Source organism: Felis catus, chromosome E2 (assembly GCF_018350175.1).
Source record: "Felis catus isolate Fca126 chromosome E2, F.catus_Fca126_mat1.0, whole genome shotgun sequence".
NCBI lineage: Eukaryota > Metazoa > Chordata > Mammalia > Carnivora > Felidae > Felis > Felis catus.
In genome coordinates this window covers 33,712,267-33,736,520 of record NC_058382.1, presented here as the reverse complement: position 1 = coordinate 33,736,520, position 24,254 = coordinate 33,712,267, and the positions used below count along the sequence as shown (strand labels likewise).

The 24,254-nt window shown below is 48.7% G+C and overlaps 1 protein-coding gene and 1 long non-coding RNA gene across 4 annotated transcripts in view; one reads left to right on the top strand and one right to left on the bottom strand.

Moving 5' to 3' along the window:
* Positions 1 to 24,254, top strand: part of LOC111558141 — a 34,606-nt gene that overhangs the window by 612 nt on the left and 9,740 nt on the right. The window contains exons 2-6 of one of the 3 annotated variants that reach the window (XR_002738728.2): positions 1,123 to 1,232; positions 2,811 to 2,946; positions 12,902 to 13,056; positions 13,656 to 13,752; positions 18,839 to 19,010. This is a non-coding gene — a long non-coding RNA (uncharacterized LOC111558141). Of the gene's footprint in view, positions 1 to 1,122; positions 1,233 to 2,810; positions 2,947 to 12,901; positions 13,057 to 13,655; positions 13,753 to 16,646; positions 16,953 to 18,838; positions 19,011 to 24,254 lie in introns of those variants that run through there. The other 2 variants (XR_002738729.2, XR_002738727.2) reach the window with 2 other exon arrangements.
* LOC109494884 (metallothionein-4) lies at positions 12,771 to 15,213 on the bottom strand. The gene is made up of 3 exons (XM_019819767.2): positions 15,073 to 15,213; positions 13,603 to 13,668; positions 12,771 to 13,032 (listed from the first exon to the last, which is right to left on the bottom strand). Exons 1-3 carry the CDS (start codon positions 15,101 to 15,103, stop codon positions 12,941 to 12,943), a joined length of 189 nt encoding a protein of 62 aa, XP_019675326.1. The 5' UTR covers positions 15,104 to 15,213; the 3' UTR covers positions 12,771 to 12,940.

The window sequence follows — 24,254 nt, the reverse complement described above, 5'->3', positions numbered from 1 at the left end:
ATAAGACACACAGAGGATAGACAGATGAGGAGACAGTGTGACCAACCACAGGAGACAGAGATTGTAGTGATGTGGCCCGCAGCCACCACAAGCCAGACCCAGAACAGTTCACGTCCTTCCTATGAGCCTCACCGTCCTTGCTCAGCAAATGAAGACCCTCAATCCCCAGGACACAGAGGAGCAAAGGAAAGCACTAGACAACTGGTCAAAGGCTATAGAAGGAGAAGAAACGATGCTCATGGTGGCATTTCAGACAGTCAGTCACGTGGGGACCCCCCATGGGGAGGCCTCACTTTACCTGCTTGTGGTGCAAACACCTTTCACAAAGTTGCATCAGGTTTCATAGGGACAAGGCTTATCTAGAGACAGAGTTTAAAAAAGAGAGAATAATAGAAAGGAAGGAAGGAAAGAAAGAAAAAAGAAAAGGGGAGAAGAAGGAAGGAAGGAGGAAGGAACAAAAGTTATCCCAGGATCACTGCAGTTAAGTGTTTGAAAGGTGGAGGCTGGAGGGGAGCACCTGTGGCCTGCCCAAGAGTGGAGGTTCCTCTGCAAGCCCTCCAAAGAGCTCTTATCACTTCTCCCACCCTAGCTTCCACTTCTTTAAAAAAATTTTTTTTAAATGTTTATTTATTTTTGGAAGACAGAGCGTGAATGGGGGAGGAGCAGAGAGAGAGAGAGAGAGAGAGAGAGAGAGAGAGAGAATCCAAAGCAGACTCCAGGCTCTGAGCTGTCAGCACAGAGCCCAACGAGGGGCTCGAACCCACGAACCTTGAGATCATGACCTGAGCCGAAGCTGGATGCCCAACCTCAACTTAGGAGACACCCCCTTAGCACCTGCATCCCTCCCCCTTTAGAGGTGATCCCTTGGCTGCCCCCCAAGGAAGGCAAGTCTGGTGAGCCTTCAGACTGGTTTTGCTGAGTGGGGGAGACTGAGACTCAGAGACTGAGCACTGCTCCAAATGTCGCCCCGAGCAGAGTGGGCCTCTGTTCTAAATCAGAGCTGGACAAGCATTTTCAAATGTCGGTTGGAAACCCACCCTCCTCCAAGATACGAGCTGCCCCAGAGGCCTCCACAGGGCCTCATCTGAGGAGTTGAGCTAGCTGGTTTCCCTGGCTTTGCAGGTCTCGCACGTGTTGGTCTGTGAGTGGAAGCTTCAGTAACGGTGGAACAGGAGAAAACCAGAAAAGGAGAACCAAGAGTCCCAGGAGACGCCATCATGTGAAACCTCAAGGTATTATGTGAAGTCCAGGTTGGTTCTCAACGTGGGCTTCATGCAATTTCAGGTCACGGAGCCTCACCAACCCCAGCATTACGGTTTATTTCCTGCTCTGTTTGTTTTCGTGTTGCCTAAGGGTACTCTGGCTGGAATTGCCTGTAGTCCTCAAGGCTTCGATACCTAGGACTTCCAGTGCAAGCGAATTATCCATGCCAACACATTCAGCCAGAGCTGCCCCCGCCCTTCCCCCTCAGGCCTCTCAGACTTCCTTGGGATTGAGGTTTCAGATGTGGGAGAGCAGTCTACCCGCCCCCCCCCCCCCCCACCTCCCTGGGATGGTGATTTTGTGTGTGAACTCGGCTGGGCTAAGGGATGCCCAGAGAGCTGTAAAACATTATTTCTGAGTGCGTCTGTGAGAATGTTTCCCGAAGAGATTAGCATTTGAATTGGTAGACTGAATAAAGAAGATCGCCCTCACCAGAGTTGGGTGGGCATCATTGGATCTGTTCCGGGCACCAATAGGACGAGAGGGCAAATTTGCTCTTTGCCTGAGCGGAGACATCCATCTTCTCCCGCCCTCAGACATTGGTGTTCCTGGGTCTCAGGCTTCCAGACTGAGGCCGAATTATACCACAACTTTCCTGGTTTTCCAGTTTTCAGAGGACAGATTGTGGGACTTCTCAGCTTCCATAATTGTGTGAGCCAATTCTTATAATAAATATGTGAACATAAGTGCTTATTATATACATAATATATATATCATATCAAGATCCACCAGGCGCCTGGGTGGCTCAGTTGGTTAAGCCTCTGACTCTTGGTTTCGGCTCAGGTCATGATCTCATGGCGGGCTCCTCACTGTCATCTTGGGATTCTCTCTCTCCCTCTCTCTGTGGCCCTCCCCTGCTTGCCCGCTCTCTCAAAATAAACCAACTTAAAAAGATTTTTAAAAAAGGCAGATCCATGTATATGTGGTTGTGTTCTGTATCTATACACGTGTACGTGTATATGCACGTATGTACTGACTCGTGTACCCAGCACATCCAAGGGTTGCCAGGATATGGAAGGGTCTGAAAACCACAACATCCTTCTGAAACGCATTACCTAGCCCCGATTCTTCACATGGCTGGCCCTCATCCCTCAGTTCTCAGCTTCTCTGAGCTCCAAAGAACATTTTGGATACGTGTGTCCCTCCAGCGAGTCCCCCTCATGCCCACCTTTATTCCCCTCTGTCCACTCATTAATTCTCACAGCCTAAAATGATTTGTCTGTGCTCCTGCCCGTGCTGCGCCTCCCCCCGGGGTATCCACAGGGCTCCCTCTTTTCTTTCTTTGCTTCTAAGTCTTTGCTCAAATCTTACTGTCTCCAGGAAGCCCACCGTGATCACCCTACTTAAAATTGCAACACATACCCCAAACCGCCAGGACTCCTGATCCCTCATACCTTGCTCTATCTTTTCTTTTTTCACAGCATTTAACACCGTCTGACAAACAAAAATAATTGACTTGCTTGTGAAGTTTATGCACAGTCGGTCACCTCTGCTAGAATGTAAGCAACACAAGCCTATAAGGGATCATTGCTTTTGTTCACTGACAGGTCCGAAGTGCCTAGAACAGTGTCCTGTATATGGGAGACATTCAAGACACATTTACTGAGTGAATAAATGAATGAATGGCTCTCAAGTCAAGCTGGCTGGGTTCACAGTCTGCCCCTGCCATCTACTAGCAATGTGGTAAGTTATTAACATGTTACTTAATATTTCCGTGCCTTGGGTTGCTCAAGGGCTCCCATTTATGATTCCTAAATGGGGATAATAGTAATTCCTACCTCATAGGTTTGTCTGAGGCTTAAATTGGATGACACTTGGAAGACTTTCTGGGCAGGGCCCTAACCTTGCTGGCTTTTCCCACTTAAGAGTGAGTGTGAGCCTGGGGAGGTCGGGTGAGGATGCTGCAGGGAGCCTGGGATCCCTGTGTCTCCTTCAGGACACCCAGCTCCATTGTCCGCCTCAGCTCTGTGCTCCCTGAGTTGCTGCTGCCTCCATCAGACACAGGATTCCAGGTGTCAGCCAGAACCAGCTAAATCACAGCCATTCGTCCTCCTGTTGGGCCCCCACACGCAACCCCAGGGCTTCCTGGGAGAAGGGAGTGCACGAAGACGGTTTTCTTTCCAATTAGATTGGGGCCAGGAGGCGAGAGAACAGGTAGGCTGAGGGGTAGAGATCAGGCAGGGTGATCCACTAATGGGCAGAAAATCCCCATTTGCTCTCAGAAAAAGGGGAGGAGTCCAGCCACTCCCACCCCTGGCTGAAATGGATCCTGGCAAGCATTAGACTCTTGCATTGCCCTCAAAGGGTCTCCTAATTGACTATCCTGGGACTAAACAATTGACCAGGAGTTCGGGAGCCTGGGGAAACGGTGGTATACCAAGAGAGTTTGCAAACACGCTTATCTGCAAATAAAGTCGTTTCTTGGGGAGATCTGGCTTTATTAGTAGAAGGAATGTTAAGCGAGCAGTTTTATCCACAGGGGCTGCTGAAACAGAAGGGGCCCTGGTCACAGAGAGGGTAAGGAGTCAGGGGAGGGGTGGGGGAAGGAGCCTCAGCAGGCCATAGAACAACTTACCTAGAAATGTAATAACCCTCTGTCTCCATGGTTACCTTCTGTTTATGGCAAGTGATTCAGTCTCTCCTCCTTAGTAGTGATACAAGATGTCCTTTTAACATAAATTTAAGTGTAATAATAGACCAGGTGATAGGCAGTTATGCCCAAAATCGTGTAGGTGGCTCTCGAAGGACAGAAGTCAGGGAAATGTTGCCCTATACCAGGCACATATACCAAGCACTCCCCTGAGTGCTCACGTCCAACTTGGCTGCTGGTTCTGTCTCCCCTGCCCTCCTGCGCCCTTCCTAGCCAGGCATTGGCCCCTTTTGTGTGGGTCCTAAAGGTCACGAGGAGATTCTGTTCTCTCTGATCACACGGGTGGGATGGGAAGTGTTGGGAGGCAGAGGCAGGGAAAGGCAGCCTCCAAGCTTCCAGGTTTCAGAAGGTGGCCAGGTTGACCCCAGCAACTGTGCCAATACCCTGATTCCTGGGGTTTACTCCTGCCTCTAAGAGTTTTCCCCAAGGGGCTCCTCAGTAGAATAGGAACAGAGGTGGTCTGCCGTCCCCTCTCAGTGAGGGCCCTAGGGAAGGAGGCATTAAACCCTGAGGGAGTCGGGGCTCAAGCTGAGCTGAGCTGGGCATTGGTGGGTTGGAGTTCAGGGGCCACCGATTGTGGAAGTTCTTGTGCGTGTTGGGGGCAGAAGCTCTGTGGCTCAGGGCGGAGGATGGGTTATGACGAGGGAGGGGTCCATTATAGCTGGGGCAGGAGAAAGCCCTCCCAAACTGCAGGAGACACTCTGGGGGTCTGCTGGGCAACCACAGCAGGGCGACAGGGGTCCTGCACTGCTCACAAAACCCACACCACCCTGACATTACTGCCAGAATCTTCTTCCTACATGCAGTGAGTGAAGACTGAAGTCCTTCAGAGTGACTGGCTTTGGTGTCAGACAGACCTGATTCTGAATCTCCTGTTTCCCTCAGCGATTCATTGGGGTTAATCATGCTCCTTACCACTTGGGTTATAGTGAACGTTCAGTGAGATTCTTCATGCAGATTGCTTAACGTGTCATAGGCGCTCAACAAACAGTGCTCAATGAACACTTCTGTGTTCAGCAATCTTCTGGGAGCTGGAACGAGTAAATGATGGACTCCAGTTCCCCTTGGCCTACTTTTCCATGCAGAGTCTGGCCCTCACCTACACTGGCAACTAAATGTAATCCACGCTATTCCCAAAATATCCCCCTAAGCTTTCCTGCTTTCATGCTTCTGTGCATACTGTTACCCCTTCTTGACATGCCCTGCCCACAATTTTTTCCTGCTTAAAATCCTACATATCCTTCGAGGCCCTGCTTCAATGCTGCCTCCTTCGGGAAGTCTTCAGTCCTGCCTGCAGCCAGACATAACCACCCTTCTTGGAACTTATATGGGGTTTTGCCTAGATATTTTCTCCCCTGTAGGAGAGGAGAGTGGGTAGTCCTACAGTCTCCCTGACAGACTCAGAGGTCCCTAAAGGCAGAGGCTGACAGAGGAGTTTCATTCCTCTCCTCCCTTCTGTGCTTAGCAAGCTCCCTGCACACCTGAAATGTCTTTGAAGGCTGAGTGAATGAATCAGCGTGAGAACTGACCTTGGGGTCACCCCTTTTTATGAGACCCCTTGAAGGCCAGGTCATGAAGAGTCAGGTTAAATTCTATATGTACTAATGAAGTTGCCCTGTGGCCCCCACCATCCTGCTTTGTGAAATGAGTGTTGTGATGGTGAATTCTCTCCTTCCATGTCACAAACATTTATTGAGCACTGCCTTAATCCAGACATTGTGCTAGGAATGGCAGGTACAAAGGAGAGCAGGACAATGACAACACCCGTCTTTTCTGAGAACCCACTGTCTGGGCAAGGAAGCATTTAATAAGAAATCTACACTTAGTAAGCTAAGTGCTGTCAAGAGAGAGCATAGCAAGTTGGGGCCCCTGCCTTTCTGCATAAACCAATCTCTCCTCCTCGCTCTCTCCCTTCCTTATTAGACCCCCTCCACCACCACCTGCTGCCACGTCTGGGGACAGGCAGCATCGCCTTTTTCCAGAAACAGCCCCAGAGCAGCTTGATCCAGCGTTCCAAGTTCTGTGCCACATCTCACCTGCCTTCAGTATTTCTCTCCTGTTGGGCAGTTTTGCCCCCAGGAGACATTTGGCAATGTCTGAAAACATTTTAGTTGTCACAACGTGTCGGTGGTGGTGGCGGTGGGGTGGGTTGTGATGCTACTGGGGTCTAATGGGGTAGAGGCCAGGGATGCTCCTAAGCCTCCTGCAACGCACGGACAGGCTCCCCAAACAATCTCACATGTCGCTAGTGCTGAGGTGGAGACGCCCTGCTGTTTATCCTATAGCAACTCCAGGGTGATTTGTAGGAACTCAGACATATAGGGAAGGGAGCCAGGGGAATCAGAACACCCGCTTTCCAACCCCGGCCTCATCACCAGCTGGCGTCTTTGGACCTCTGATTCGTCCTCTGTCAAATGTGGAGAGCCATGCCTAGCCCTGCCTCCTTGACTAAGGTATCTGGGGACTGAAATACGAGAAAGTAAGTGAGAGCACTTGCCACGGGGAGGCTGAGGGTGAGGCTGGACGTGGAGAGGGAGGGAAGCCTCCATTTAGAGAATGCATATTGAACTGGAGTCACATGGCCCAAATTTTCCACCACTGTTTCAAGTACTCTGCCTTTTCCTTGCTTCTAAAAATAAATTGTACAATTCAGGCCATCTGTACCTCAGATTAAAAAACATCTGGGTCTGGCTCCCCCCTCCCGCTTCTTCCTTCTTTGTTTAGTGTAGATATTTTGAAAAAATTAAAAAAAAATACGTATACAGTCCTTTCAAATATAAAAATAGAAGCCTGCGATATACACTGATTTATAAATTACTTTTTTTCCTTGCTTCTCAGTAGATTACGAACATCTGTCCATGAAATTAGTTTCATTTCTACCATTTTATTTTAGTAGGTTTATTCCACAGTTTCCTTAAGCGGTCCCCTCCTTTGACACACTTTGCTCATTTCCAGATCTTCACTATCATAACCCGTGATGTGATAAACATCTCGGTAGCTTTTGTGTGTGTAGATTCATGACTTTTTTCCTGAGTATACGACATTCCTTAAACTAGAATTGCTGGCTCAAAGGATACATTTTTCCCCCTTTTCAAACAGTATTTGTTTATTTAAAAAAAATGCTACTTCAGTAAATTTAGAAAAATTCAGAGAAATAGAAAGAAGGAAAAGGAAAAATTATCTTTTATCTGTATTTGAACACAACCACTGCTAACATTGTAGCATATTTCATTTCCATATTTTGTATATTGTGTGGCTTCTTTTTTATTTTATTTATTTATTATTATTATTTTTTTAATGTTTATTTATTTTGAGAGAGAGAGAGAGCACGAGCCAGTGAGGGGGTGGGGGAGTGGTGCAAAGAAAAAGGGAGGCAGAGAGAGAATCCCAAGCAGGCTCCATGCTGCCAGCCCAGAGCTGGATGTGGGGCTGGATTCCACCAACTGTGAGATCATGACCTAAGCCAAAATCAAGAATTGAATGCCTTGGGGCGCCTGGGTGGCTCAGTCGGTTGAGCATCCGACTTCGGCTCAGGTCATGATCTCACGGTTCGTGAGTTCAAGCCCCACGTTGGGCTGTGTGCTGACAGCTCAGAGCCTGGAGCCTGCTTCCAATTCTGTGGCCCCCTTTCTCTCTGCCCCACCCTTGCTTGTGCTCTGTCTCTGTCTGTCAAAAATGAATAAACATAAAAAAAATTTTTAAAAAAGAGAATTGAATGCCTAAACTGACTTAGCCACCCAGGTGCCCCTGTGTGGCTTCTTTTTAAAAGAAAAAAAATTACTGTGTAACTCATTTGGAGCCTAATATTTACTTAAGATTTTACCATAATTATTTCCTGTGTTTTTTCACTTTTATTGGCTGTATCATATCCTGTTGTTATGTGTGAGGGCCATTGCTTACTTGAATGATTTCGTAGACTTGAGGCCATTTCCAGTTTTTCACAATTGTGGATAGTACTACAATGAACCTTCTTGTGTGAGTGACGCTTTTTTAAAAAAATATTTATTTATTTTTGAGAGAGAGAAACAGAGAGGCAGAGAGAGACACACACAGAGAGAGAGAGAGAGAGAGAGAGAGAGAGAGAGAGAGAGAGAGAAAGAGAGAAAGAGGCCCTGTGCTCACAGCAGCAAGCCTGATCTAGGGCTCAAACTCTTGAACTGTGAGATCATGACCTGAATTGAAATTGGAGGCTTAACCAACTGAGCCACCCAGGCGCCCCTGAATGATGCTTTTTTATTTTCCCTTGAATTTGTGGCAAATTCTTTAGACAGGTTTCCAGAAATGAAGTTACTGGGACAAATGAGGATTTCATGGTTCTTAGACGTACATTGTCCTGGGAATCTGGGTGGCTTACACATTGCCTTTTAATGGGCCCTTGGAAAGTTTTGCCTCATTTATCCTCTTTGCAGCCGTGTCTAGGGTTCTAAGCTCTTTCTGGGATCTCTTGGCCCTCAAACCCAGCCAGACTGAGGCGGGAATTAGGACTTCAACTCTTGCACAGTGCCCAGGGCTCAGGGCGCCCTCCTCCGCACCTGCCTCTGGACCTCGAGCGCCCCCTGCAGTCCACGGGAGGAACTTCCTTCCCCATCCTGTGACCTGCATTTCATTGCTTCCCCACCAAGCCTTCCTCTGGTTTCCATCGAAGTTGGAGAATGTCCTGAGCAGGTGCAGACTCTGTCACAGTCTCTCAGGGCTCTCCGTTGTCCCTTCGGTAGTACAAGCACACAATGTGTAATGTGCCAGCCTCCTGACACACTACCTTCCTGCTCTCAGCAGCTAGCTCTTCCTTGACAAAACTCTTCTTTATCTTGATGTAAAATCTGTTTCCTTGGTGTTTCCTCACGTTGCTCAAGTTTTACGGCTCATGGCCACCTGTAACTAGTCTGCTCACTTTTCCCTTCGGCATATTACCCCCCCCCCCCCCCCCCCCCCCCCGCCCACTTATCTTACTTACTCTGTGGTCTTCAAGCGTCTCTCTCAACTAGCCCTGGCTGAGTTTGGGAGGAGATCCTTAACTTCTTTGAGTCTCAGTTTTCTCACCTGTATAATGGAGATAAGAATTCCTATCCTGCAGGGTTGTTGTAAAGATAAAAAATTAATACCACTTAAAGAGCCTAGCCTGGAATTTTGGTTCAAGATGGTAGACTGAGCACATGCATTTACCTGTTCTTCCTCCTGAGAATCTACTGAAAGAAACTCAAGAAAGACAAAGAAGGAAAAACTTAATAAAAGAAGTGAGAATTGGTGTGGGGGAGGATGGCTTGGACAGCACATCAATGGATGAGAGGTTACAACATTTTTCTGGAATACTGGAATGGGTCGAACCACACTGATGGGTAAATGGGAAGAGAAGAAGCCACAGCTCAGATCAAAAAAGTAGAGACTTTGGGGGTTCTGTCTTATTTTGTTTTGGTTTGGTTGGGGGAGTCAGGATGAGAGAACAGAAGAGGAGGTGGTCACAGAAACCAGGATGGGGACTGATAGAAGACGTTAACTGTAGAAGAACCTCATGATCGTCATATTGGCCTCCTTCACAACATCGCCAGTTCCCCCCAGGCTGAGGCTGCGAGATGTCTCAGAAGAAATGGAGTAACCAGTCTTGGAGGGGCCAGGGCTCGCAGAAAAGGGTCAGAGGAGGGCCCTTTTGGTTTTGACACTGAGGGGTGGGCCACACCTGCCTGCTAGGTCCCCACCTGGGCATGCTAAAACCAAGCCTGCCAGTCAGCAAGCCTCACTGACACCCGCAGAGCCTGCTTGTAGCTCAAAGAAGCAGAAATAGTTCCAGAAAGAGGAGACTTGATGACAAAAATTAAGAAAGCAGTTAGTGCATCAGAGAGATTCAGGAAATGACTTCATTTGAACAAACAAACAAGATATTGTGATAACTGTTCAGAGAAGAAGTTCTTATATATTAAAATGTGACTGACCAAATTCTCAAAGATTAATAAAAGGATTGCAAAAAGGCTGAGAAATTTCTCAAAAGCTTCCAATGAAAAATAAAGGGTAGGCCATGTTAGTTTTCATAGCAACAACACCAAATGTGAGAAGACAGTGGAACAATGCTTTCTAAAGTGCTAAAAAAAAATGATATTGAACTTCAGATTGGATATCCAGCCAGACTACCAGTCAAGCACGAGAGAAAAATAAAGGTGTTTCCTGATGTTTAGGGAGGAAACACCTCTTCTTAATTCATCCTTTTGGTAAAAAATTGCTTGAGGATATACTACAGCGAAATAGAGAGGAGCCCAAGAGCATGATGGGGGAATCCAAGAAACAATAGATCTAACCTAGGAGAACAATGAAAAGACATCCCAGAATGATAGTAGTGCAGAATATCAGGAAAGAAGGCAATGTATATTAGATTGGTCAATGAATAGCAAGAGGGAAAAGGCAATTAGAAATGCAAGAAAAAAACCCCCAAAGCCTGATGGTCTCTGATGACCCCCGTGACATAGGCTGGTGGAGTTGATGACTGCTTCCAGCCTGTAATGGGCCCTGGTTTCAGGCCCTTGGCGGCATGAATGAACACCCCCCTCAGGGCTTGAGTCCCCCCACACCCCGCCCCACTCTGCTGAGGGTGCTGGTGTGGATGAGAGTGGACTGAGCCTCCCCTTCCCTGGTGCCAGCCTCCAGTGACTTCAGCCTTCAACACTGGCCATCTACAAAGTTGTTTGTCTACCTCCACTTGCTCTCAGTTGCATGGCTTTGGAGTCTGGATATCTGGATTCAAATCTCCATTCTATAAACTAGCTGTATAGCCTTGGGCAAGTCACTTAACCTCGTGAGCCTTTGTTTCCTCATCTGGGGAAAATGGAGTTGATAACGGCATTGACCTCACAGGTCATGTTGTGACAATTAAATGGAAACAATGCAGGGGGGATGTTGGGCCCAGTGCCCGGCAAGAAGTAAGTGCTCAGTATTTTAATCTGTTATTAGACCACTTTATTCTTTTAAGTAATAGATACCGTGCACGTGCCTTGGATTCTTAACCAAGATCTCCTCAGGGATCCAGAGATGACTCAGGGGGCCTGTGAATTCTCTAAGCTCATATGTAACATTGAGTAAGGGTTTTAGCGTGTGCATTTTTAGGGAGAGGAAGGCTCATTGTTACCAGTGTTTCCTATAGCTGTTTATGGCCCCTGCTCTGCACGGTCTCTGGCAGGTGCTAGGCTCAGGGACAGCTCTGCCATGAAAGAGACATATGTGGAGTTCCCTCTTTGTCTCCCATTGTGCTTCAGCCATTGATTCTTGTTTTGTCACCATGTTTTTTTTTTTTTTTTGTGGTTTAATCTTATTTTTCCTTCTACTTACTGTTCTCTCTTAAGTGGAAAAAAGGACTTGGCAGAGAATTTACTATATAAGGGGAAACACCACGTTTCCCCAGCTATGTAGTACACTGCCGTGCGTGTGTGTGTGTGTGTGTGTGTGTGTGTGATGCAGTGTGTCACACGTGCTTGTACAGGCAGGGAATATCCCTGGAATACAAGTAAGTGGTTACAGTCACTGTCTTGAGGAGGACTGGGAGGCAAAGGTGGAAGGAGACTTATACCTTTTGTATCTTTTGTATTTTGTACCTTGTGTATGTAGATTTATTTAAAAATAAGTAATTTTTTTTAAATCCAGGATTCCTCCATACAACCCACCCTCTTGCAGGGCTGTTGAAGGGATTAAATGAGAACGTGTGTGTAAAATGCTCAGCACGGTGGCTGATGCATTATAAGTGCTGCATAATGACATAATGGCAGCACTTAGAATCATTAAGCTTAGTTGGACTTGGGCCAGGGCAGCGAAAGCTCTGATGTCTGTGTCAGCAATCTGGGGGGGGAATAGCAAAGACCTCAGATTCTCTTCACATTGACTTCCGTGAAATACAAGAACTTCAGGGAACAGCATCAGTTTCTCCTGGCCTATGTCTATCTATACCCTGTCACCCACTCCCAAAGTGAGCCCAAATAACCAAACCAGGGAGCTAACTCCCTCAGTACCTTGGCCTTGGGGGTTTTCTTTAATTTTTTTTTCAACGTTTATTTATTTTTGGGACAGAGAGAGACAGAGCACGAACGGGGGAGGGGCAGAGAGAGAGGGAGACACAGAATCGGAAACAGGCTCCAGGCTCTGAGCCATCAGCCCAGAGCCTGACGCGGGGCTCGAACTCCCGGACCGCGAGATCGTGACCTGGCTGAAGTCGGACGCTTAACCGACTGCGCCACCCAGGCGCCCCTGGGGGTTTTCTTTAGATCTGCACAGACATCCTACCCTAGGAGTTCATGGACGATTCAGTGCTAAAGTTCCTTAAATATCACTATTCACACAGTGAGGCATTCTGGGCCAATATTATGCCGGAGAGCCTGCCTAAGATTGAGTTAGTTCCAAAGCAGGAGTTTTGTTGCACAAGTTTTGTTGGGTGGGGGATCCCAGGAAGCACTGGTAGGAAAATGGAGAAGTGAGGCAGGGAAGGAAGGAAGGCAATATGGCGTATGTTAAGGAGCAGGTCACCACTGTGGGCTACTGGAGCGCTCTGCTGCTGGGGACTTCTGGAGCATGGTCTAGAACCTGTCACAGATTTGTCCCACTGGAAGGATAAAGATGCTGTGGGTATTCGTCCACCAACTCCTCTTTGTCATTAGCTAAGGGCTGTTCCCAGGGGCGATGATTTCCCAGTACTCCTGGCCTGCTCTGTGCAGGCATCTAGCGAGCTCTTGCAGCAGGAGAGAGCCCCCTGAGGCAGAGTTGCAGGTTTGGGTAATTAGCTGCCATCTGCAGAAGGGATGCGGGCGGGCGCCTACCATGTCTGCAACAGAGTCAGTCCTTCTCCCTCCTGCTGGGTTAGGGTAAAACAGTGCTCTGAGCCATCAGACAACCATGAGAGGAAACTTTATTACTGCAAGCACTTTACATGAATGTCACCAACACCACATCTGAGCAAATATATAAAAAGCATAACCTATGGTACAAGAATTCTAACTTCTCGACTAATGCTCTGTACAGATGCTTCCCAGGCCTTGCCTCCAGCACAACGGATGCATTTCAGGGGCAGCAGCTGCACTTGTCTGAGCCCCCTTTGCAGATGCAGCCCCGGGCACACTTGGCACAGCCCGGGGGGCAGCAAGGACAGCAGCCTGAAAAGGTCACAGGACAGACAGGTGAGTTTGGGGGCCACGCCCCCATCTTTCCACTTCCTCTCCCACCACTTAGAGAAAGCAGAGCATGCCACAGGCTTCTATCCACGTTAGCAGAAGACCACATTAGCAGAAGACCTTCCTACCTGGGGCAGGAAGCTGTGGGATGTTAGAGCCAGAGGGGTCCTCAGGAGTCATCAAGAATATGCCACATGCCCAGAGAGGGGAAGGGGTTTGCTCAGGGTCATTGGTCAGTGCCAGGTCAAGACTAAAACTCAGAGCTCATGACCCCAGGCCAGTGCTCCACGCCGTTCACCACTGGCCACAACAGGACCTCCCCGCAGCCCTCTTCCTACGCAACCCCATGGAGGCCCCCATCCCCAGGTGGGCTGCAAGCTTTAGGAGCTTTGCCCCAGGTCTCTGCTCAGCTTTCATTTCAGATCACTCCCGCATGGGTCAAAGGCCTCCAGAACCTGCTTAATACCACCATGGCTGGCTGGAGGGTTGAGAAAGGAGGGAACAGACTTTCTTAGCTTCTGGCCAGCGGTGCCCCCGGTCAGCATAACTCACTTTTTCGACACGTTTTACAGTTGCAAGTTGTGCATTTGCAATTGTCTCCACAGATGCAAATTCCTCCTAGAAGAGAAGGCAGAGCCACAAGCGTAAGGACTGAGATCGAACGAGGACACAAGGTGTGCTGCTGATCGTCCCGGTGGCAAGGTTAGTGGTCTGTCCTTGGGGAGGGGCTGGGCAAGAGGATAGAAGATGCTGTTGAGCATCACACAAGTGGCCAGGGCCGCTTAGTGGTTCCCAGTCACAGACTATGGATGGAAACTGGGGTGGCTGCGTCCAGCCCTTCAGCCGGGACACTTGCTAAATTGCAGATTCATGGGTCCGACCCTTGAGATATTCTGATTCGTGAGTCTGAGTGGAGAAAAGGGAATCGTATTTTTTTTTAATGTTTATTTATTTTTGAGAGGGGGAGGGGCAGAGAGAGAGGGGGACAGAGGATCCGAGGCGGGCCCTGGGCTGTCAGCAGAGAACCTGGATGCGGGGCTTGAACTCACGAACCGTGAGATCGTGACCTGACCCAAAGTTGGGCACTTAGCTGATTGAGCCACACAGGGGCCCCGGGAATCATATTTTAAAAAGCAACCCAGTCTGATGTACAGTCAGGGTTGAGAACCACTAGACTAGGCCAAGTCCACCAAGCCCCAGGTCCCCCAGGGGCTGTCGGAGCCTTGTATACCCTCCTCACCTTTGCAAGGCATCAGGCAAGATGGCAACCCTGAATGGTCAGGAGAAAGAACCAGGGACATAAATAACCTCAAAAGAGAGCTGCAGCCATAGCTTGTTTTCATACAAAAACCAACTACACTTAAAAAAAAAATCATCCCCCCTATCATTTGAGTGTCAAAATGCTGGAAGCTTCTGTCTTTTTGGCAAGTTTTGGGTATAGACATAGTCCTGTATAGGACCAGAGAGGCTTGTGAGGATTCTTGATAAAAGACCAGGATGTCCCCAAACTCTGACCTCTCTCCTCCTGTGCTACGTGCTTACGTGAAATTAAGGAGTTTCAGAGACTCAGGAGCCCATGTATGCTTCTAATAACTCCCTTGATGTCTGCAAATGCCTTATGATTTTAACACTTTCATCGCAACAGTGGGAGGTGGGCAGCCGGGGATGAGTGACCCTGGTTTTTGGATGAGGAAACTGAGTGTTGGAAATACTAAGTGTCAAGAATGAATGGCAGCAGTGGACCAAAACCAGATTGCCAGATTCTGAGCCACAGCACTTCCTCAACTCTGGTGGCTGCCCCTGGGGGCCTGACACTAAGTGCCCCCTGATCCAGGGTCTCAATTCTAGCAAATCAGACTGGTAGGCCACAGAGTGGGAGCCGTCCCAGAGGTCACCAGTCCGAGACAAACCCCGCTGGCGGCTCCTAATTGGAGGGAGAGAAATATTCATCAGAGCCCTGTGGGTGCCCTGTCGGAAGCTGGTGCAAGGTCCCAGGACCCCAGAGTGGGCATGCTTACTCACCTGACATGCAGGTGCATTCGCCGGGGTCCATGGTCCAGGTGTTCCAGAGGCTCCAGTGCTATCACAGCTGGGGAAGAGAAGCTGAGCCAGCAGCCGCTGGAGGCTCCCTATTTATAGCTGTGTAGGTGTGCACTTGGGCGCACCCCACCTGTCCCTGGGGCCAGACGCCCTGCACACGGCCCGGCCAGACGCTGCGGGCTGGGGGTTGGAGGGAGCGGGCAGAAGGAGGGCAGAGGAGAGGGAGGGCAGTACAGTCACACAGGTGGCTTCTCAGAAGGGATGCAGGTGGCTCATCCACCCATCTGCGTATGTGCCAAGGTATCAAGGAACCGGGCTCAGGCTCCAGTGGTGCTCGTAGTGCTCAGATTGGCAGCTGTACCCATCTGCTCTTCAAGTCCTATGCAGCCTGCCATTTCTGCTCCCTTCTTCACAGGGTCTGGCTCGGGGCCTCACTCCGTCTCCCTTGATCCTAAAAGCCCTTACCATGGGCAGAAGGGGGCTTCTAGCCAGGGTCTTGGGCTTTAGAAAGCCCCACTGGGGCCTTTTTTGGCATATCCTCCAGACTCCCTGGGTGAGAAGGCCAAAGGTCAGGGGCACGTCCCCAACCGAAGTACGCAACCTCTTCTAGACCATACACATAACACTCTGGATTCTGGAATCTTGTCTCATCCCAAGCCGGCTTGCTTCCGAGGGTTTGCTCAGACCTCTGCCCCAGGCTCCCAAGGGCAGATGGGCAGCTGGTGTGTGTCACTCTAGGCCTGAAGGGTGGCTGGAGGTAGCTGTTTGCTGGGGGTGCAAACACAGTTTGGATGTGTGGGCTGGGAGCCCACTGGTGTGCATGAGGCCTCTCGGAGTGAGGGAAGAGACTAGGGTTGGGAAAAGAAGGGAGGTGGGCCTTGGGGCCATGGGCAGCTCTCTAGGTGCCTTCCAGTGTGAGGATTTGAGAATTAAACATCTGAAGCTGGTCCTTCAGGTGGCTATGAAGCTCTCTGTAAGGTAGGGGGATGGAATGTATTTTATTTGTCAATTTGATTTATAACTTTTAGATATTTTAGCCAGTGGCATGTGAACCTCCATTTGTGCTCTTGCTCTGCCCCCCTAAACATTAGGAAGGGCCTGGAACCAGCCTCCTGTGGGCTTGCTTGCTTCTCTTCATTCTCCACACTGCTTCGGAGATAGAACCCCCAAAATAGCACTGGCCCTGTTTTTCTCTTGCTATTCTCTTGTTATTCTCAAAACCTTCAGCGGTTCCCACCATCTGCTGAAGGAAACCCGAACATCTTAGTCTTGCATTCCAAGGTCAACTTACCTTTCTCAGGTCATTGCCCACTCCTCCCTTCTACCTGCCTCACCAAAACCTAGGGACTCCAGGCTCCCCATACTTGCCCCGAGCTTTTCCACATCCGGCCTTTGCTCCTGTCAGGTGTTCATCTCCCCCTGCTGCCTCGAGTCCAAATAAATCCTCCTCATTTACCGAAGCATGAGCTCAAATGCTATTTGAGTAGTAGAAGCAAGAGGGGCTCTGTGGGAGAACGAGCCCCCCATCTTCACCATAACCTCATTCTCTGATACAGGCAGCGGATTGCTCTTCAGTCTTGTGTAAAGTGCTCCCCCGATGATGCAGCTTCAGGCTGCTCCCCAAAAGCTGCCACCTTCACCCCCTCTCCACGTAGAAATTCTGGAGCTGCCACTGATGACACACGCTCCAAGAAGCTGCTTCTGATCTCCCCCTTTCTCAACTGGAAGAAGTCTTTACTTCTGTGACCCCTCAGTGATGCGTTTGTATGTTTCTCATGACGTTTACTACTTTGTACTCTGCTGTGTGAGCATGTCCATGGCTCTTGTGCCCCGTGCCCCAATCTCAGAGCTCTCAAAGGCAAGATTTGTGTCTGATGCCTCTCTCTTCCTCAGCGTTCTGCACAACGTTTAGGAGATGAATGAATACAGGAAGGAGATGAGTGGTCAGAGGACTGAAGACATGAATGAGAGAGTGAGTGGACACATAAGTGGACAAATGAACCAGTGAGTGAATGACAAGTGGACGTATAAATGCATGAGGATCCTGCCTGTGGGTACGGAGGACCTCTGCTGAAAAATACCGTTACCAGTCAGAAAGGCAAAAAAAGATGGGGCCTGGCCATAACCAGTGGAGACAGATCTTCCTTTTTGTAAGTTGCCAGTGTCTCCGTTACTTATCCATAAGGACCAGCGAGGCCTCAGTCTGACCCGTGGAACCATGGGTTTGAGCTGAGAAGTTCTAGTGAGGAGAAAGGGATTCAGCCCCTTGGTCATCCGCAGGACACAGGGAGGGTAGGCAGGGGCGATATTGTAGTGATCCAGAACTGGCCTCTGCCTGGAAGGAGTTCACAGCCTTCTAGGGGATCCAGGCATGTTCATCCATTCACCTCCTTCTAAAGGCTGGCACTGTGCGGGGCACTGGGGAGCCAAGGGTGAGTAAAACCAGAGCTTACAGTTGTGAAGTTTAGGAGGACATCTCAGCCCGGGAAACCCCTGATTGGACAGGGCTGCTGTCAGAGTTTGGAGGCTGGCTTCGTCTTCCTTCCAAGTCCATCTCTTGGCAGGGTCAGCTCCCCCGCCTCACCTCTTATGTGTGTGCCCTGCAGCAGATACTAATGCCTTAGAAGGTCTAGCCCAACCCGTGAGCCCAGAGCGAGGAAGGGATTGTCCTTTACCCTCATCTAAGCCATCTCTCCTCCCTCTTTCCTGTCTGAGCCAGGAATGGCTTCTTTCTCGGATGATTGACACTGTGATTTGCTGAAGACCCCGTCTGAATGATAATTTCAAAATTCTATCCCATAGCATGAAGATATTTCCCAGTTGCTGGGCTGTGCAGATTGAAACAACCATGTGTGGCATGGGGCAGTCGAGTCCATGCTGAGCTGTGCCCCAGGCTGTCCCGTTCATGTTCCGCCGTCCTTCTTCCAAGTGCCTGGAGAAGCACATCCACAGGCCCCTTTTGCCCTTTTGCCTGTCTTCTGGGTCTCAGCTCCAGCTCTTTGCATGGAGCACGAAGACAAGAATACACACACCACCCCCAAGAACATGCAATGGCTCTAGGCACAGCTTAAATCCACCCTTAGAAAATTAATATTTGAAAAATGTGTTAATTCATCTTCAAAGAAGTGATCCTTAGCTTTCCGGCGGGATTCAAGGAGCCCTGTGAAAATCTGATGAAAGTTCTGGATCCTCTACCCAGAAAAAAAATGCACAAAACACCACATTTCCGCCCCCCCCCACAAGTTCAGAGGTTTTGTGGGGCTCTCAAATCCCATTGGTTAATGAACTCCCCTACCCCACCCCCACTGCCCTCTCAAACGAGGGGTCTTGATGTAAGAACTTCTCTGCAGAAAAGCAGTCCTGACAATGGCACCTCTTCTCTCGTCACATAGCAGTTGTAGGTCCTTCGAGCCTGAGTCCTAAATATCTCCATCTCCAGCTATGGCCTCTCCTCCGTGCGTATGTCCAGTGGCTTTCTCAAAAACAATGAAACAGGTTGTTCCAAAGGAGCAGCCAATACCCCTCTCCTACAAAATGACAGGGTTCTCTATCTTCTCCCTTCTCATGAAGGAAAAAGCTAAACACGTGTTCCTGAGCCCAGTGTTTTTTGCCAGAAAGAAGTTTCTGGGACTCACGGTTTAGGAATGGAGGTTCAGCCATTTGATGATGTCAGAGAAGAGTCCTGCGCCATGACTCCACACCCTGGCCCATGTTTTGCTTCTGGGAATCACCATCCTTTCTCCTACAGGGACCCTCTAGACGTATGAGCCCCACCCCCTGGAGCAGCCTGGAGCCATCGGTTCTATTATGCTGGTTTATACACTGACCTCTCTCTCTAGACTGCATGCTTCTCAAAAACGAAGTCAGTCCGTATTAATCTCAGCATCCCCGTGGCCAGGCACACTGAGCGCTGGCACACAGTGAGTACTCAATAAATATTTATGGGCTGACGATGAATAAATGGCTCAATTAACAGAGTTACGCCGAGGCTGTCTTCTCCGGCTCTTGTGGAGGAGATTGAGAGGAACGAGTTGCTCACCAAGAGCAGTCAACAGCTTGAGATCTGGGGTCATGCTGCTTTGCTCCTAATCCACGTTCTGCCCCTTCTTTGCTGCATGATGTGGGGCAAGTTGCTTGACTGCTCTGAGCCTCAATATTCTCATTAGCAAAGCCTGGCTAATGAAAATGATAACCCTACGGCACTGTCCTCATGATCGTTAAGTGAGAGAATGCATTTTAAGCACTTATTATTGTAGTAGTGTCATTATCATTACCTGGGCCTATTACAACTTGGCAGATTGGTTTAGCCACCCACCTATTTGTATGTTTCAGGATCATAGACTATTCTTTTTTTTTTTTTTTTAATTTTTTTTTTTTAACGTTTATTTATTTTTGAGACAGAGAGACAGAGCATGAATGGGGGAGGGTCAGAGAGAGGGAGACACAGAATCTGAAACAGGCTCCAGGCTCTGAGCTGTCAGCACAGAGCCTGACCTGGGACTTGAACTCATGGACCGTGAGATCATGACCTGAGCTGAAGTTGGCCGCTTAACCGACTGAGCCACCCAGGCGCCCCTCTTTTTTTTTTTTTTAATAGACTTCAGCCTGTCTTGGGGTCCTGAACTGGATGCATTCAAACTTCTCAAATACTGTGGCTAAAAGTCTCTGGGTTTCAGTTCCTTGCTTACAAAACTTTTTTTTTAACATCTATTTATTTTTGAGAGACAGAGAGAGACAGAGTAGGAGTGGAGGAGGGGCAGAGAGAGAGGGAGACACAGAATCCGAAGCAGGCTCCAGGCTCCAGGCTCCGAGCTGGAGCACAGAGCCCATCACGGGGCTCGAACTCACAGACTGCAAGATCATGACCTGAACCAAAGTCGGCCACTTAACTGACTGAGCCACCCAGGTGCCCTTTTAGTTCCCTGCTTTTAAACTCAGCCTAATTCCTTTTGGGTCCCAGGGCCTGGGGACGGTGGAGCCCTTTCTTTCTGACTCCCCTCGATGTAGTTCTCATCTGTTTGGAGGCAGAGCTGAACTTCCATCTACAGAGCCCTCTTATGGAGTATTTCTGGCCTTATCTGGAAGACTAGGCATGAGAGGTTGGTGGATACCATCGGGGCTGGCAGGGACCCTATGAGGCACCAGCTTGAATCCTGGATGGCCAGCCCTGCAAGAACCCTCAGAAATTGTGGGTCAGCTTCTTGTTGTTCGGATGGGGAAACAGGGTCAACCCCTAGTCACTGAACTTAGGTTGATGGCAGGGGAGGACTTGAACTTGACTCCTCACTTAGTTACCAGTACCTATGTTTTAGGTTTGAGGCATTCCTGACTGAACTCGTCAGCAGTTTGGAGCCTTGTCACCTTATAAACTATTTACTAATTAACTTTATTATTAAAAAGTTCAAACCTACTAAAAAGTACAAAGAAGAGCATTACAACCACCATCATATCGACCACCCAGAATTAACAGATGTCAACACGATCATATTTGCTTCAGCTCTTTTATTTATAAGAAATAAAAAAGTTAACAGGCTTATGGCTTTAAACACCATCTATGTGCTTATGACTCCCAGTTTACATCTCCAGCCCCGGCCTCTCTTTTGAACTTCAGCCCCGTATTTCCGGCTGCTACTCAGCATCTCCATGTGGATGTCAAACAGCATCTCAGACTCCATCCCCAACCGCCTCTCCCCACCTCACCTCCAGCCAGATTCCCCTATGGTCTCAGTCTCAGTCTCGCCTGCCTTGACCGCCGCCGCCGGGTTTGGGCCACCCTCACCTCCCGGGAAGATTCGGCTCCTTTCCTAACTGGGCCCCCTTGCACCTGCTCTTGCCCTAGACCCTTATACTATGTTTTCTTTATTACAAAAATCCTGCAAGGAACATCCCCCTTCATGTCATGTACATAAATATACAAAACTCACTCATCCCTAGAAGGAGGGTGGCTAGGTGGTAGGGGGGACAATCGCTCTCCCAAGATCTTATACTAGTCTGCACTCCCTTGAGCAATTTCTCTGAGAGTTCTTATTTCCCCACTTCCTCCTCTAATACTTCTTATATTCAGACTTCGAAATGTTTGCCCTTCTGATAAGTGTGAAGAAGTGTAATGGTACCTCATTGAGGTATAATTTGCATGCCCCTGCCTCCCAGTGTCACTGTCCGTTCACAACCACAGCCTAGTTGTCCTCGCACCAATTGTGGGTTTATTGATAGCCTTTCACACTCTAGCAAGAGAGAGCATAATGAATATTATGGGCAGCAGTCCTTCACACATGTTTCCCATTCTGACTCTTCCATCCGCTTTCTATGGAAGCTCCCTTATCTCTGTGAACCTCAACTATAAAATGGGGGTCCCTGGGCCTACTCATAGAGTTATGGTGAGGATTAAGAGAAAATGAAGAAGATCAAGCATTTAACATGCAAGTGCTCGAGCAATGGTAGATATTATTAAGATTTTATGTTTGTGGTGGCATGCTATGTTTATAGACGGCTTGATGTGGAGTCAGATATACCTGGAGTTTGGCCTCGATGCTTTAGCAAGGCATGTCACCTCTCCGAACATCAGCTTGTGATTTTTAGAAGGGAGATGATACGTGGAAGCAGCAGGACAGGAGATGCTAAGATAGAAAACTCGCGGGAGCAATAGGAAGCCGTGAAGAACACGAAGGGTGAACATCATTGTCACAAATCTGTCCACAGCCCGGCCTGGAAAAGCATGGTGCAGAGGGGTGACAGAGCCCCAAACTCTGGCAAGTTGGGCTTTGGAGTGGGAGGCTGGTTGAGAGGAGCAGGGCCAGCACCCCCTTCCTCATGCGCTATGACTCCTCCCCTGCTGGGCTAACGAGATGCTTCCCTCTCTGTGATCCAAGTGCTGAAGATCTTATCATCAGGAAGAGCTTCTGTAGATTTTGATAAACTGTAAGGTTCTTCACGTTTCCTTTAAATATATGTCTCTAGACATTTGTTCCATCAGCTAACAATGCATGTGTGTGTGTGTGTGAGAGAGAGAGAGAGAAAGAGAGAGAGAGAGACTGAGAAAGCTATACATGCCAGGGAGTCTGGGGCTGTTCTGTCTCAGGATAGCTCCAAGAAAGCCTCTTCACTCCAACCAACATGTATACACACAGAATTTTGTTTTCCAGGCCCCCCCTTCCATTCACGGGGCCCAGGTAAAGAACCCACAACCGGTGCGTAACCAGCCTCCCAGGAGGTGGGTCTCAGCTCTGTGGATTGTAAAAATCAGGCCAAGGCTAATTAGGAGCCACCTTGCTCGATGCCCAATCATCTGTGTGCTCGGCAGACTTCACAGACTCTCCAGGGCTTGTGGCTGCTAGTTAATTACACAGGACTCCAGCTCCAGGGCTGTAATTCAGTACCCACTGGGCAAGTGAAACCCTCCGCTTTGCACACGGCCCTAGAGGAAGGATGAGTAAGGTCAAAGCCAACAATTACCCACACTCATTGCCCCCAGGAGCAAAGTGGCTGGCCCAGGTTGGCTGGCAGCCCAGATTAGGGCTTTGGGGATGGGACGAGAGGCTCACATCTATCCATTTGTCCTTCCTAAGTCCTTTTTCTTCCTACTTTCCTTTCCTTCCTTTCTCCCCCCTTCCCTCCTTCCCTCCTCCCTCCCTCCGTCTCTCCCTTCCTCTCTTCCTTCCTCCCTCCTTTCCTCCCTTCCTTCCTCCCTTCCTTCCATCAATCCTTCAGCAAACATTCAGGCCCTGCTGTGTACTAGGCTTCAGGTTAACACTCTGGATGAGGTGAGTGAGCCAGACACAGGGACTGGTCATCAGGAGCTTGCTTTCCAGCAGGGGCAATACACAGTTCAATAGCCGTCAGAAAAAGGGAAAGCAAGCAGGATTTCTCTAAAGGCACGCAAGTGCAGGGTGGTGCTTGAATGACCCCGAGAGTGAGTAGCTCCTTAAATTTTGTGCCCTAGCTGCCTGGTCTTGGCCCTTCATTTCTCCCAGTCTAGGTAGACTCTGGGTTCCTCACGGAGTGTTGGGGTTTTCACGCCGCTCAGGCTCACAGCCCCGGGGATTCAGGGAGGTGTATTGCAGGGGCTGCTGCAGAGGGGATGTCAGGCCTCAACCCTCCTCTCTTCTATTTAAATGGGGCAGCCACTCTTTTTACAATCTGTTTTGTCTTGTGCATCCCGCCCACCTCCTCTCACGTAATGATTTTATCTGGGGTGGGGGTGGTATCGCAGCTGGAACCCGTAGGAAAGCCATTGAACACCAGCTTCACCTTCAAGGTTAGTGGCCTTGCCCAAGGGAACAGCGGCACTTGGCAGATTTCTCAATTGGAACTCTGGGCCAATGCTCTTCCTTGTTTTTTGCTCGCTCTCTTTTTTGAGTTATTATTTTTATTCTGAACGATTTCAAAAACAGAGGGTAGAAAATTAAATGTGGAAACTTCCAGCATGACCAAATATTAACACTAAGTCTTATTATTCATTTCAATGACCTAAAGGAGCAAAGCAGAGTGGAAACCCTTCACGTAAACGTCCCTTATCTCCTGCCTACCCCGCCACCAAACCCGGGAACTGATTTCTCAAAGTGTGGACCATGCCCACGCATGTTTTTTCTACTTTTACTACATATATATGTGTCTATAAAAAATTATATGGTCTTGTTTTACAAGTTTGTAAACCTCATATAAAATGGCATCATTCTCCATGTAGCCTTTTACAACTTTTTTTTTTTTTTTTTTTTTGCTTTTTTGGCTTAGCATTTTGAAATTTATGATTTTAACTGCCATATAGCATTCTATTTATTATAAGACGATTTCACAGTTCTATCCTTTTTCTTATTGGCGAGCATTTAGATGTTTCCCCTTTATCGTTATTGCGAACGCTGCTGTAATGGATGGCCACATATACATGGTTCCTTGTGTGACATGTCCCAGACTTTCTCTGGGAACAGACTTGCTGAGTGGAAGGTCACAGGCTTACTCCACTTTACTAGATAGTCCCAAATTGCTTACCAGAAGTTCATACTCCCGTGTGATCAGTGTCCTCAAGGGACCATTTGCCCACGTCCTTGTTAACACTTGATATTGTCAGACTTAAGTTTCATCAGTCTGGCAGATACAAAATGGCATTTTCTTGGTTACTGGTTTACATTCCCCTCATTAGTACTGAGGCTGAGTGTACCATTGTTAAG